At 38.9% G+C, this 13,721-nt stretch overlaps 1 protein-coding gene across 1 annotated transcript; it reads right to left on the bottom strand.

The window, feature by feature from the left end:
- Positions 1–4,625: 4,625 nt before the first annotated feature.
- Positions 4,626–13,071, bottom strand: cox7a2l (cytochrome c oxidase subunit 7A2 like). The gene is made up of 3 exons (XM_026178373.2): positions 12,763–13,071; positions 6,705–6,839; positions 4,626–4,970 (listed from the first exon to the last, which is right to left on the bottom strand). The coding sequence occupies exons 1-3, from the start codon at positions 12,832–12,834 to the stop codon at positions 4,830–4,832; spliced, it is 348 nt and encodes a 115-aa protein (XP_026034158.1). The 5' UTR covers positions 12,835–13,071; the 3' UTR covers positions 4,626–4,829.
- Between the last annotated feature and the right edge of the window lie 650 nt (positions 13,072–13,721).

Raw genomic sequence — 13,721 nt, 5'->3', positions numbered from 1 at the left:
AGCACTTGGTGATTTTTATCTATGAAAAATGCTCTATAAATACATTTTACTTACTTGTTATATGAGCACATAACCAGTCAGTGTCAGTCCTGATTGTTCTGGTACACCTTCCTGTTCATCATACTGTTGATTTTCACTTGCCCACACCATCTCCACAAATGGAACTCCATGCCATAATGGGATCTCCACTTTGTTGCATTGTGGGTGTAATGGATGTAGCATCAAATCGGTCTCCAGCTGTTCTGCTGACATAAGCGCAACAATGCTGAGTGAAGAGTTCAATCTTGGACTCATTTGAACTTTTTCCAGTTCAGTGTTTGCACTCCCAGGATTTCTGCAGTCCTCAATAAGGGCTTTTTAGCAGCTTTTTTTCCTTTAAGTCTTGCTCGTTCGATCGTCTCCTTGTTTTCATTCTGGATAACTTCTCAGACAGATCTAGAAGCATGTTATCTCTGCATGACAATCCCCAGCGGCCTTCTTTCTGTTTCTAGTACCTAAAATCTTGAGATTCCTCACATCTGTTACGATCAGCTTTTATTTTTTGCCTCTTCTTCGGCACATTTTGTAATTACCCGTGTCGGTGGATGACTACAAGGCATACTTGATCACACTGTGAGAACATTTTGTGTCTTAGAGATTCTTTCCTTTTTAGCGAGTTCCTTTCTGAACAGGAGGGAGGGATTTTTAAATTGAATTCACATTTTTATACACAAATTAAAGCCAGCGCACTTGACTTCCACAAAAAGCCAGAAATTAATCAAGCATAACATTCAACCACTATAACAATTTTTTCTGTCCAGGATTGCAAGTAAATAACTGTAATTTCGCATCTTAATCACTAAAATAATAACATGCTTCACTATTTTATTTCTACTTTTTTGCCAAACAGTGAATTTTAAAACTCATGAAAAACAACAATAACTATATCTGACATTCTGCATTCTGATTAAAGAGCTTGTGCATTCTGGTAACTTAAACCTCAAAGAAACATAATTTTTTTTTAAAATTTACTACTAAATTAATGCTCCTGTGAACATGATGATGATGTATTTACACAATATTAGACCACTACACAACCCTACATTGAGTGCTGGTCTAATAAATTTGTCAAGCCCTGTATATATATACTGTTACAATACTGGGTGCTCATATCAAACATGGGAGAGGTATAAAGAAAAACAAAAAGAGCTCATGTACAAGTGCATGGGAGCTAAAACATCAAACTTTCAATGGTTATAAATGCTGTTTCAGAATATTTTTTTAAGTCCTTGGCTCTTGATGAGGTCAGCGAGAACTGTTAAAACCTGTTTGTGAGTTGTGAGGAGCTGCCTGCCAGAAGAAATTTGGCTTAAAGTGAAGGTGGCGTTAAAAGGAAAAGAGCAGAGCATGAACTGAGGACCTTCACTAAAGCACATTTAATGCTGTAAATTATGCAAAGCTGCTGGGTCCAAAAATTAAAAATTTGAAGCTGGAAATGAGCCAATTAAGTCTACTTTAATCACTAGTTGCAATCAGACATTAGCTTACACTTGGTATCCCGTTATCTTCGGCGATGGTCTGGATATCAGATATATTCACTTCAATCTGATTCTGCTTTTCTCTTCGGCAGTGACAAACCACAAAAACTGAACAGATTGAGGTCAGGTGGCCTTGATCACTCTGGGCTGAAATAGCCACGTTTTCTTTAAAAGCAGAGGAAAAAAAATCTGGAGGAGGCTACAAGCTGTGGGAGTGCAGCCTCACAAGCATAATGTGAACCCCAACTCTTGCTACACAATCAGAGGGAAAAGGCACATCAAGTCATAACAGCTTACTGCACTATAGCGGATGATAATGGCTTGCGGTTTTTAAACACTTTCACTGCACTTACATTCTTGGAAGAGAAAGACTTCCTCTGATGTCTCAAGATCAGGGATTACATCATTGAGACTGGAAAGGAATATAATTCTGATGGAAATTTTTATTTGGTATAAAATATATAAAAACAGACAGGCTAATAATGCCAAATGATATTGGTTTTCGGAAACAAGAAGCAAAAGTCTGCTGGAATCCAAAAGGATGGAGGATTTTTTCCCAGATTTTTGGCTTGATTTTATTTCTTGATTTTATTCACAATGACAAAGACTGCTAGAGAAATAAGTTTCGATAAACTTTAAATTGCTTTTGCCTGCCAGTGGGAAAAGCCATCACATAGATATGGCTGCAGACAAACACTCCTAAAAACTACTGAACTGCAACTTCAATTATAAAAAAATATAATGGAAAAACTGTATTCATCTCAAGAGCAAAATAGGATCTGTATATAAAATCTTATATGCACAGTAACTGAGCACCTTATTAGGAACACACCGTGCCTTCCATTGCAATTCGAGCTGCTTCACTTCTTGGTGGCATGGATTAAGAGGAGATATTGCTTCACTCTACCACATCATTTCTCTGAGATGTCTAATGCTTTGGTTACCACGCTTCAAGCAGCCATTAGAAACATTTTAGCCATAAAAGGGGTGCAGACGGTAAGGAGGAATAGTCAGTTCGATTCATATTAAGAGGCTTAATCCGTGCCAAGAAAACTATCCCCACACCACAGCTAGTTTAAACTTTTGACATGAGGCAGGTTGGGTCTGTGGATTCATACAGCCAGTGCAAAATTCTGGCCTCACCATCTGTGTTCCTCAGCAGAAGTTGAGCTTCATCGGACCAGACTACATTTTCCCAGTCTTCAGCTGGCCACTTTTGGTGAGCCTGTGCCCACTGCAGCCTCACATTTGTCTTTGCGGCCGACAGGAGGGGAGCCCAGCACGGCCTTCTGCCGCTGAACACAATTTTCATTTTGAGATACTTTTCTGCTCACCAAAGTTAGCGTCTACTTTCTGTCAGCTCCAATTGGTCATCAAGGGACAGCATTTAACAAAAAAAAAGAAGAAAAAAAAAAAAAAAAGAAGTAAAACCCATGCCAGCAAATCCTGGGAGATTGGTAGTTTCAGAGAAACTCAAACCATCTGGCACTACCAGCACCGTCAGTGACAACTCATTTCCTCTCGTTCTGGTGTTTGGGATAATTAACCAGCTTGTGTGTGCACACCTGTACAGAAATCCAATACATTTAGTAGACACAGTTTGATTGTTTAAAAGGAAACAAATATGCTGCTTTGGTAGAATAGCTTTTCGTGAGTTACAATACAAAATAATCCTCATTTTTCTTATACTTGATGCAGCCCTTCAGTTCATCCTGTCTGAAACAAACCCTCTCTCTCTGTTTAAGGCAGCTTTCTTCTGATTGGCCGTCCTTTGTAAACACAAGGTTTGAATAACAGATGGGTGGGGCTTCTATGGTGGCATCCAGAGATGATCATGCTAGTTCTGCTTCCCCCCCCCCACATTTTTTTTAAAATCACCAATATTTTTAAAATACAGTACCGTGCAAAAGTCCTGAGCCACCCATTGTTTTATTCAAGTTTTTGCTAGTAAAATGGGAAATAGTTGCCGTTTTAACCCTTTCCTGGCCTCCTCTATTCATACTGATAATTTGAACCAAAAATGTCAAATGGATTTATCACTCCATAAGAGCTGCTACCACTGAGTTTCAGTTCAGTTCTTGTGTAATTTGGCATGTTTCAGCCTTTTCTCCCCATTTCTCATCCTTAACACCATTTCAGACAAGGATTCAGTGAACAGTAGATGGACCAGGTACATTTCTCAGGTCCTGTGTCACATCTTTGCAGGATTTTTTTTTCCTTCTATTTTCAAGGGTCTTGACCTCCACTTGTTCAGCTTCTTCTGTTTTTTTTTTTAAATGACACATTGCACACGAGGCTGAGATATAATCGGATATTTCTTTTCAGCTCACAGCCCTTTTAACTCATTGATGCAAGCACACCATTTTATGCTGGATTCAACTAAAGACATGGGAATAAATGTGTTTTTGCAACAGGCTGCTAATAAAGTATCTAAGGACAATTTAAAATTGGGTATTTGCCAAGTTATAACAAAACAATGTTTCATTCCTTGAGTTAGGGGGCCTTTCTTTTTAAGATTCTTAGGTCATTGTTTAGGCTGATAATGTGAGATATACTAAGGAAATAACTTCAGTACCCAAGCAGCAAATCGTTTTTTTTGTCAGATCAACATATGATAACCAGAGTAAAGAAAGAAATTGCGATAAAACAGAGGTGGTGCATAAGATGGCATGTCACATTACTGTCAAAAATCAGACCTTTTCCTCTCTTTGATTCTGAAAACTTGAATAAAAGTATCTGTAAAAGAAAACCAGACATACGCTACACATCAAGACAAGAGAGAAAAGGCAGACACTGAGATGATTGTCAGATGAGCTGGCGAGGAGCATCTGACATCACACCAGGGCCCACACATACAAATTCTGTATGAGACAGAACTTAAGCCAAGTGAGCAGCAGCTATGCTCCACACAGGGTGTCTCCATCGTGCTCACTCGCTCTCGCACATACATCGCCGCACTACGGCAAGCCATTTGAAAGCTGTGAGAAAGAGCTTTGCTTTTTCTCTGAAAGAGAAGACGGACCTGTTAGCCTATAGATGGCTTTACGTTCCAGTGAGACACCAGCTGATACAGGATTAATGGAAAAAAAAGACTTCAAGTATGGCATCTTTTAACTTCTTTCTTCCTGAAATTTTATTAAATCAGACATCTTTTTTTTTCTTTCAAAGAAGAAAGACATTAAAATAGTTTTCAGTGGCTTGATGAAGATCATCTAAGAAGAGTCCCAAGAGTTGGTATAGCGAGGGCCGATAAATGAATGCTGTGAATGGTAGTTAACGGGAGCAGCGAAAGGAAGATGGCAGTTGTGTTGGTCACTTTCTGTTGGGCTGGGCTGCGATGTAGAGCGCCACCAGACAGTAGGCAACGCCTCCTATAGTGAGAGCCATAGTGGTGCGGTACAGTAGCCTGTCGGGATAACCGCGCTTCAAATGAACGGGGATACCGTCTGACGTCTGAAATAAGAGGAAACAGGGAGGGGCAAGAAAAAAAGAAAATCAGAATTAATTTATGATGTTAATCGCAGCAAATACAGAGCGTCGTCATCATCTTTACAGTCACATGACTCAATTACATCAGAGTAAAAGTAGTACATAACCTCCCTATGACTCAGGTAGTTCAGAGAAACTCTCCACTGCAAGGTACAGGTCACCTGGTTACAGGCAGCCTGTCTCCAAATAGTTGCAGTCTGACTGCAATTACTTACAGACAGATTGGCAAAGGTTTGCAAAAAACACTGCTAATTTATAAAGACTGCCAACGAGTCAGAATCAGCCTGCTCTGATGAACGCAGCTTGTCTAATGCATCTATTAGCGATAGAGGACTTGACTCTTGACACCATTTGTGAAGGAATTTCTGTTTCAAGTCTATAAGATTCGGTCTGGACTCCGAATATAAATACTTAATGTGAATGTCTGTGCATGCAAACAGCAGAAGATTGGAAATTGATTGCAGTTCATCACTGCAGTATCGCAAACAGATTGCATGTAACTGCAAACACATGACCTCAATCACGGTTCAGCCCGGACAATGCAGTGCATCGGGTTTGGGTGCTTTAGGTTGGGAACAGAAATGGATGGTGAACTGCAAATGGACTGGTATTTAAATAGCACTTTCTATGCTTGTTGAGCACTCAAAGTGCTTTACACTATAAGCCCCTTTAAACCAATCATCCATACAGCACTTTATTCTATGCATTACTGTAACACAGTTGCAATCTGGGATTTGAGGACACTTTGGACAGAGGAGATGTATATCAAATATCAATCGACCTGCTCTTCCTCCTGAGCTACAGCCACCATCGCAGCCTGACATTTGATTTTATCATGCGTGCCACTGATGAAAAATGGAGCTGCATCTGAAAGACAAGCCTGTTAGACTTGGATTTATTGCCTCTGAATTTGATCAAAATGCGCACAGCTATTTTAGCCATGTACAAATATAAAGAAGGCCTGATGCTGATGGTGTAGTTAGGTGGAGCTTATAAACTAAGTAACAAGACCGCCACTGTGATCCGTTGCTTCCTTTGCCATTAGCCATTTACATCCTTTTCCTGAAGACAATGAGAGTTTACATCCCAATTACATTTTTCATGTTTGATTGTTGTGAAACGTGTTCTTTTGAGACTCTAATATGACACAAACTAATATATATTATATATACACACTGTGTAGTCTGATACTAGCTTAAAATATCAAGTTAACTGAATGTATTTTTGTATAAACTTTGAAAATTCACCACTGAAGACTTTTGACTGCAAAAATAATGTATTTAAAGCTGTAATTAAAATGGTTGTTTTAGTTCCAATCAATATTTAATCAGCTTCCTTTGAAAGGTGATTTATTTTTTTATTCTTCTCTTTTGTACTAGTGTCGCTCTTAAACAATTTCGTTAATTAAACTAAAAGAGAAAACACGTTCAGCAGCCAATACTGTGATTTCCACTTATTTGAGTGATTGCTCTGTTCAGAGTTCGCCTCTCTTATTCCTATTAATGCAACTTGTGTGGTTGCTACTGGTGGTGGTGGGGTTGGAAGTGGCAAAGGGCCATTAAGAATTGTGAAATAAATATCACTTATTAACTTCTACTAATCAGCCTTCACTGCTTCGACTGATGAAGCTAGCAGGTCGTGAACCCTCGCTGCTTCTTGGTCAAACTGGCGCCTTATTCAGTCTGAGCTCTGCGTTACCTGGAAAAATTTCTGGAGGTCGGGAACCTTGTTTGCTCCCATGTACTCCGCTGTGGCCCCTGCTTCTGACACCACCTTTGTGGGTGTAGCAAAGATCATGGTTGGAGACTCAGCTGGCAAACCGGATCTCAGTCCCTGAAAAGATGAAGAGAAACAACATGCTGGTCACAATAATGCACGAAATAAAAATCTAATGAAAGTGTCAGAGTGAATGTAACATCCTCTCTCCTGCCTATCTATCTATCAACTAAGATTTTAAACAGAAACTTCATTTTTAACATTTACCCCTTACATAACCATCTCTACTTCCCCGCCACCCAATCCAATCCTGAGGGTACAAGACCTTGACAGACTTAAAAAAAACAAAAAACAAAAACCAAGAACAGAATGTAAAATAAAAATAAAAATAGACAAATAAATCAATTAAAAGGAAATCACCAGGGAGAGAAAGGGATGAGAGGCAATCAGCCAACCTCAGCATCATCAGGCACCAGAGGCAATTTTATTTTTTATGTGAGAGAACAATCTTGTTTCCTCCAGTTTGATGCAGTCCAGCACTCTTCGATCAAATCTCTGAACCTACAGTCTCAAGACATTAGCGTCTTTGCATCCTGCAAAAGCTTATTTATTGTTATTTATTTTACAGGTTTGGCCCAGCTAGCATGAATGTTAAATGGCATTTGAACACAGCTTAATGTAGAAGAAACTAACTTAGTATAAATCAGAAGGTTTTCTGAACTGTTCAAATATTAGGGGACTGGCTAGCTACAAGACTAATGACACACTGGGATGTCTTTTAATATTAACAACAATAAACCAGGACACCTCTTCATATCGATCTTCTGTATATTAAGTAAAAATAGTCCACAGTCTTTTGTAGACACTTGACTGAGCAGAGTGCTCCTACATAAATACAGCAGATTAAATGAGTGCATGATCGATTTCATTCTGCAAATTGTATCTCCTCATGTGAGACGCTTTAAGTGCCCCTTTAGATTAATACAGATCATTTCCAGCAGCGGTTCAGCTTTATAAACAAAAGGCATTTAAGCTTATTTCTGTATAAAACAGTTCATCGTTATATCTTCAAATAACAACAGCCTTATCATTTATGGATATTTTGAACCTAGAGATTCTAAACTGTCTCATAAAAGAAAGTAGCTTCAAAACCATCCTCGATCTAAACCCCGAGATGCATAAAAACTTCTGATTAGCCAAGATTTTAAAAACGCTGAACCTGGAAGCTCAGATGAAACACACCTTTTACCTCATTTTTTATAAACAAAGTGTAACTATTCAATTATCTTTCTTATTTAAAGCACAATCAATATGCAAAAAAAGAATATGAATAACCTGAGATGTCACTCAATTATCCTTTCATGTTTGCTATAATTTACAGATCACAGTGGAAAGAAAACAAAACCTAGAAATACTGTGCATGTCATCAATTTCCAGCTATTCTGGGGGTCAAAGGGGACACTTTGGACTTTGGTGGTCCAGCTCTGACCCCCAGCCCACATGTTTATCTGCCCTGAACTAAAATAATCTGTTTGACTCTTTTCTCCTTATCTTTAAATCAGCTGCCCTCTGAAAACAATCAGAGCCGTTTACCTCATGACCATATTATATTATCAACTGTCAATAACATCGCATCGACCTAGAGCAGGAAAAAGAAGATACCCAGCTATAAACAGCATGTTTAGACCAGTGTAAAGGTCGAGTGTTTTCAAAACTAATCTCAAAATTCTTAGACTCAAACCTCAAGCTGTCCTATTTTTCCCCGACAGTACACACTGTAAATAAATAAACCACAGGAACATTGCTGTGCACATATACATTTTAAAAAATACACCTCAGTATCCTCTCATTTGGAAGAAGCTTCTCTTGGTTGTTCAAAGTTAGTGGGACACCCATTAGCTTGTTAAGAGTGTGTGGAGGCAGATGGTGTAGGAGTGGGTAAATTAAATCTGACATATAAAAATGCAGAGGCAGTGAAAGATGATTATTTTTACTTTAACTTTTAAACAGAGGTCATTACTAAATGTGTTCACAGCAGGAAGTCATGTTTATGGATTATACCAGAAATACATATACTTCATATACCGGTTATATCACAATGCCTTCGTACAACGGTCATCAGTTTTGTTTTAGTAATAGTACATATCACTAAGCATTTGTGCAAGCCACATGAATTTCAAATTTTAAATGTTAACATTTGCTAACCAACATAAGAGGCTGGGAAATTAAGACTCCGTAAACATAAAAAGCAGGGAAACGCAGTAGGGCCAAATGTTCTTGAACACTTGTTGCTGTGTTTAAACATGATTTAGTTTATTTATGATTTGTGTGGAGGGAAACTTTTACTGCTGTCAACACATCTCTAACAGAGGGATCTGTACTCCACAATTCACGTTTTTATGCTGTCGATCAATCTTTACACTGCTATGCTGAAAGACTTTAAATGTTATATGACATTTTCGGGCTTGTTTATTACAACATTAAGTAGTCTAAACCTTTTTCTGTTTGAGTTGTTCTAGTTTAGAGTTTTCTCATTAGTAAAGGCTAAGATTTGACTAGAAAAAGGACATTTTTGGCATCTTTTTGTTTTTTTAAACACCGTTTTTCTTATTTTTTCCCTAATAGATCTCGAGTTTACTTTTGCTTCCTGTGTCTTGTGCTGCTGTAACAAGTGACTTCTCCAGTGTACAATTAAAGTATATAAAACGCCTGGATTTAGTAAGAAACAACCAATAAGCTCCTTAGAAATCTTTAAGTAATCTCCAACTATTTTGTATTCACCAATCTTCTGACACTACAGGTATCTGGATAAAGAAGAAGAAGAAAAAAATGACGATGGTGCTAGAAACACCATTAATGAGACAAACAGAATGAACACCTTCAATTAAATGTGTGGATTCGCTTCATCGGGTTGAACAACACACTGACAAAGGTTTGATAAGGGATTAGGAAGGCTTTCTATCTGATAAAACGATAATCTTACCCTATGCTCACTACAGTTTGCAGTCGTTTGAGAGAAACAAAATGGACGAGACTGAAAGCGAAACTGACTCGTCGCCTTTTAAAATTTTAATCATCACTGCTGAACTAATTCGAAGCACATCCCGGAGTTATTGAAGTGTTCCCAGGTTAGCCAAGAAAAACAGATCTAGAGAATATGAGATGGATTTTTGTTTTTCTGCGAAGAACTGTTTGATTGTTTATTGTTTTAACCACCTCTTTCATTTGTAATTGAAAACAGAAATCAATTTGGCTCAAATTAGCTAAATAAAAAACATTTTGATTTGATTTTAAAAGTGAAAGAGGAAGTTAAGCTTTTGCTAGAAGTGAAGGCAATTTACTTTTGGTCCAGATTTGAAGAATAAGCCAGTGTGTACTGCTGTATGTGGCTTTTGATTTGATTTGTATCAGTGTGTGTACACACAGGGGAGGGGCACCACAGAGCTGCTTATTTGCCACTAGGAGAACTACTAAAAAGAAAAGTTCTGACTTAACTTATACATAATAAAGAGCAAAGACAGTGGCTGCTGTGGACACTTGATTGTTTTTAACAGCGTTTCACTTCAGCTCTTTTTTTATGTTTTAACTTTGCTCCTCTCTGCGGCTGGTTGACTGATAACAACAGTGACACACACACACACACACACACACACACACACACACACACACACACACACACACACACACACACACACACACACACAAGAATCTGCTGCAGGCAGACAGACTGCGAACGTGCCACCCACACTGAACCATAGATTGCGTTTCAGGTGCACCCCAGACACTCCTTCACTGTTAGCTGTAAGTGTGCATTTGATCCATATGAACAAAGCAGAAGTAATTTATTACAGAAGTAATTTAAAGTAAACTCAAGAAGTGTACAGGCTTATTAATACTGATGCAATAAAAAGTGAAAGCACTTTTATGAGCACACTCCAGACTGAAGGCTGTAATACTCTGTGCTTGAAAGGTGTTGATTCAGCTGTAATGTCATTTTTGGACGTAGCATACGATGTGCATTATTTAACAGATGTGTTTTTATTATTTAGCCTCACAAATCGGTGGGACATAATAGAAACACCCATCACCAGCACAACTGTGCCTGCGTGTGAATACTGGGTGTAAAAACAACACTGGCAAACATATTTTTTTAATATCACATTTGGCTGTATGAAAATGGAAAAGCCACTGTAATATTTGGTGTCTGCAAATACAATTATGCTGTAAAAAGATGAAATTAAAGTTCATCAGAAAATCTCTACCACCTGCTGCTGTTGATTATCAGCTCATAGAAAGCGAGTGTTGTATCTGACGCCTCGTATGCTGCCTGCGCTCTGCAGGGTTCGGTGCCCTTGCTGGCACATAATAGGTGGCATGCTGGGATGGCCAAATGGAGCTTTGCGTGAATGTACTTTCTTGATGTAATTTAGCAAACTCTGTGTGGTATTTGTTTTGAAACTATTTCCTATATTGCTGGGTTATTTTTAAGCATCATCTAAATTAAAATTCATTTGAATGGTCACTGGGATGCAAAAGCTGAATTTATAGGGAGGACGTGTGTGCGTGATAAGAGGGAGGCAAGTGTAACCCCAATTTAGACTTCTGCTTTGTAAAACATAGCCCACACGAGTGGTCAGTGTCACTGCCAGCCTTTAAGCTTGTGCCGGTTAATTATGTGTTAATTACCAAGTGATCCTGTACCAGTGTTTTATATCAGATCCCAGCCTCTTATAATTATTACTCCCTATAGTGAGATAATGATTGTTATTATCTTGATAAATTAAAAACCCGAAGAGAAAAAAGTAGCAGACGTGCACGTCGGAGTATGACGTAGGTTAGGGCGTAAACTTCCCACTAAAGCATAAATCCCCAGTAACAGTAAACATGTAAGCAGAGGAGGTGGTGGCAGATGAGTTTAAACACATGGGGTCAACCATTCAAAGAAACAGACAGTGCATAAGAGAACTAAAGAAGAGGTTGCAGGCAGGGAAGAGTGGGTGGAGAGGAGTATCGGGACAGAAAGACAGGCAGCAAGAGTGAAAAGGGAAGGTCTACGAGATTGTAGTGAGACCTTCTGTGATGTAGGGGTTGGAGACTGTGGCACTGACAAAAAGACGGGGCAGTGCTGGAAATACTAAGATATTCACTGGTTGTGACCATCATAGACGGGATTAGAAATGCTCAGATCTGAAGAAAGTTGGAGAGGCAAGGCTGAAGTGGTTTGGAGATGTGTAGAGACAATGTATTGGACCAAGGATGTTGAAGGTGGAGCTGTCAAGCTATCAGAGGGGAAGACCACAAAGGATTCATGGATATAGTGAAGGAGGTAAATTAAGATTTTAAGCTCCTTTCTGAACATTAAAAACTACACCAAGTTTTACAAGCACATGTGACGGTGAGAGGGATAATAACACACCGGTGGACTGGAGGTAAACAAGCTTTTCAGTAAGTACATATTTAAATTAAAGCTCAATTTTCTCCTAGCAAACGACGACATGACTTTTAAACAGAGACAAAGGAGCTTCGAGGTAATTTAACCCCCTATCAGAGCACCACCACCGTGTAAGGGACCCACGGGGGAGCCATAATAAAGGTCACATCAAGCACACCTGCCACCGAGGCCATTCAATTTCGAAATTGCCTGTAGAGTCACACCAAGGCCAGATCCACAGATTGGAATTGACCGTTCAGGCTAAAGGTTAAATAAAGGTTCCGTGATAAGGACGTGATGAGGCGGGGGAAGCGAATTACATTGTGCAAAGAAATGGAAAAGAAAGGCCACAATCTTTTTGATATTTGTCTAAAGAGCTTCCAAGACCTTTAAAATGAAATCCAGATCAAGACTACGCGTTTAACTATCGTGTGATCAAACAGGAAACTGGTGTTTAGGCTTTAAAGCGGGCATATGTTTGGCTTCACCGACTCTAAAGCTCTCCAGCTGAGCTTTAAGCCCTCGTTACTACAGTCGAGTGCTACATCAAGGTCAACCCCGGCGGTTATCCACACGCTCTCTTACAGCCATCCCGCTTCCGGCACTCACCTGAGGGTTGTAGGCGGTTGCAGGAGCAGAGCCCGTTAGTTTCTGGGTGAAACCACTGAACTTGTAGTACATTTTTCTTCTGAAGGAGGACCGGGACGAGGTGTTATGTACTAAAGAAATCCACCGGTAAGGACCGTCCTGTTGGGACCTTCGAGGGAAAGTGACGCAACAGTTAGCTGACCCAACACTGCCTGTTTAAAAGTCGAACCAAAACGGAGGGCGACCGGAAGCGTACGCGTACAGTTAAATGCAAAGTGTGGACAACAAAATGTCACCAGGAGTTCAAACAACGGAAAAAAAAATGAAAATAGTACACGAAAGGGGGGTGGAAGCCAATCTCAATTTCTATTTCTATTTCGACTTACTGATTCAAACTTCAGATAGAATAATAAAATTATTAAGTACCTTTTCTGATAATAAACTTTTTAAACTTCTGTCATGCTTTTCAAAAGAAACTAAAATAATATGACAGAATAAAAATCAGCCGAAACAGCTTTACACAGACACATACATAAATAAACGTACATTTAAAGAGTTTGGTGAAAAGCTAAACTGAGTCAAGTATTAACTCAAACACTGAACTTCTTTGAAGTTCATTTGTTTTGTGAGAGATCTTATTTAATAGAGACAAATGTCACAATAATACAGTGAAAAGTGTTAAATGGGAATGGCAATACATAAACACTGCTAGCGTCACGGATTTGGTTATATACCTCATATTTAGGTTCAAATTATTCAGTGTGGAAAGTAAAAAACAGGACGGGTTTGAGATTAACTGACTGAACACGTGACTGATTAAACAAATGTAATGAGGGCGGGTAAATAATTACAAACACGGAAAACTAATAAGGAAAGGAAGTCAAAATTGTAAAGAGCCTGGGAATTTACAAAATAAAATAGGAATTAACAGGCACAAAAATACAACCAACCACCATAGTGGTGCCTTTATTTAGTGATAA

The sequence above is a fragment of the Astatotilapia calliptera genome, chromosome 8 (genome assembly GCF_964374335.1).
Source record: "Astatotilapia calliptera chromosome 8, fAstCal68.1, whole genome shotgun sequence".
Lineage (NCBI taxonomy): Eukaryota > Metazoa > Chordata > Actinopteri > Cichliformes > Cichlidae > Astatotilapia > Astatotilapia calliptera.
This window is presented reverse-complemented; position numbering and strand designations above follow the sequence as displayed.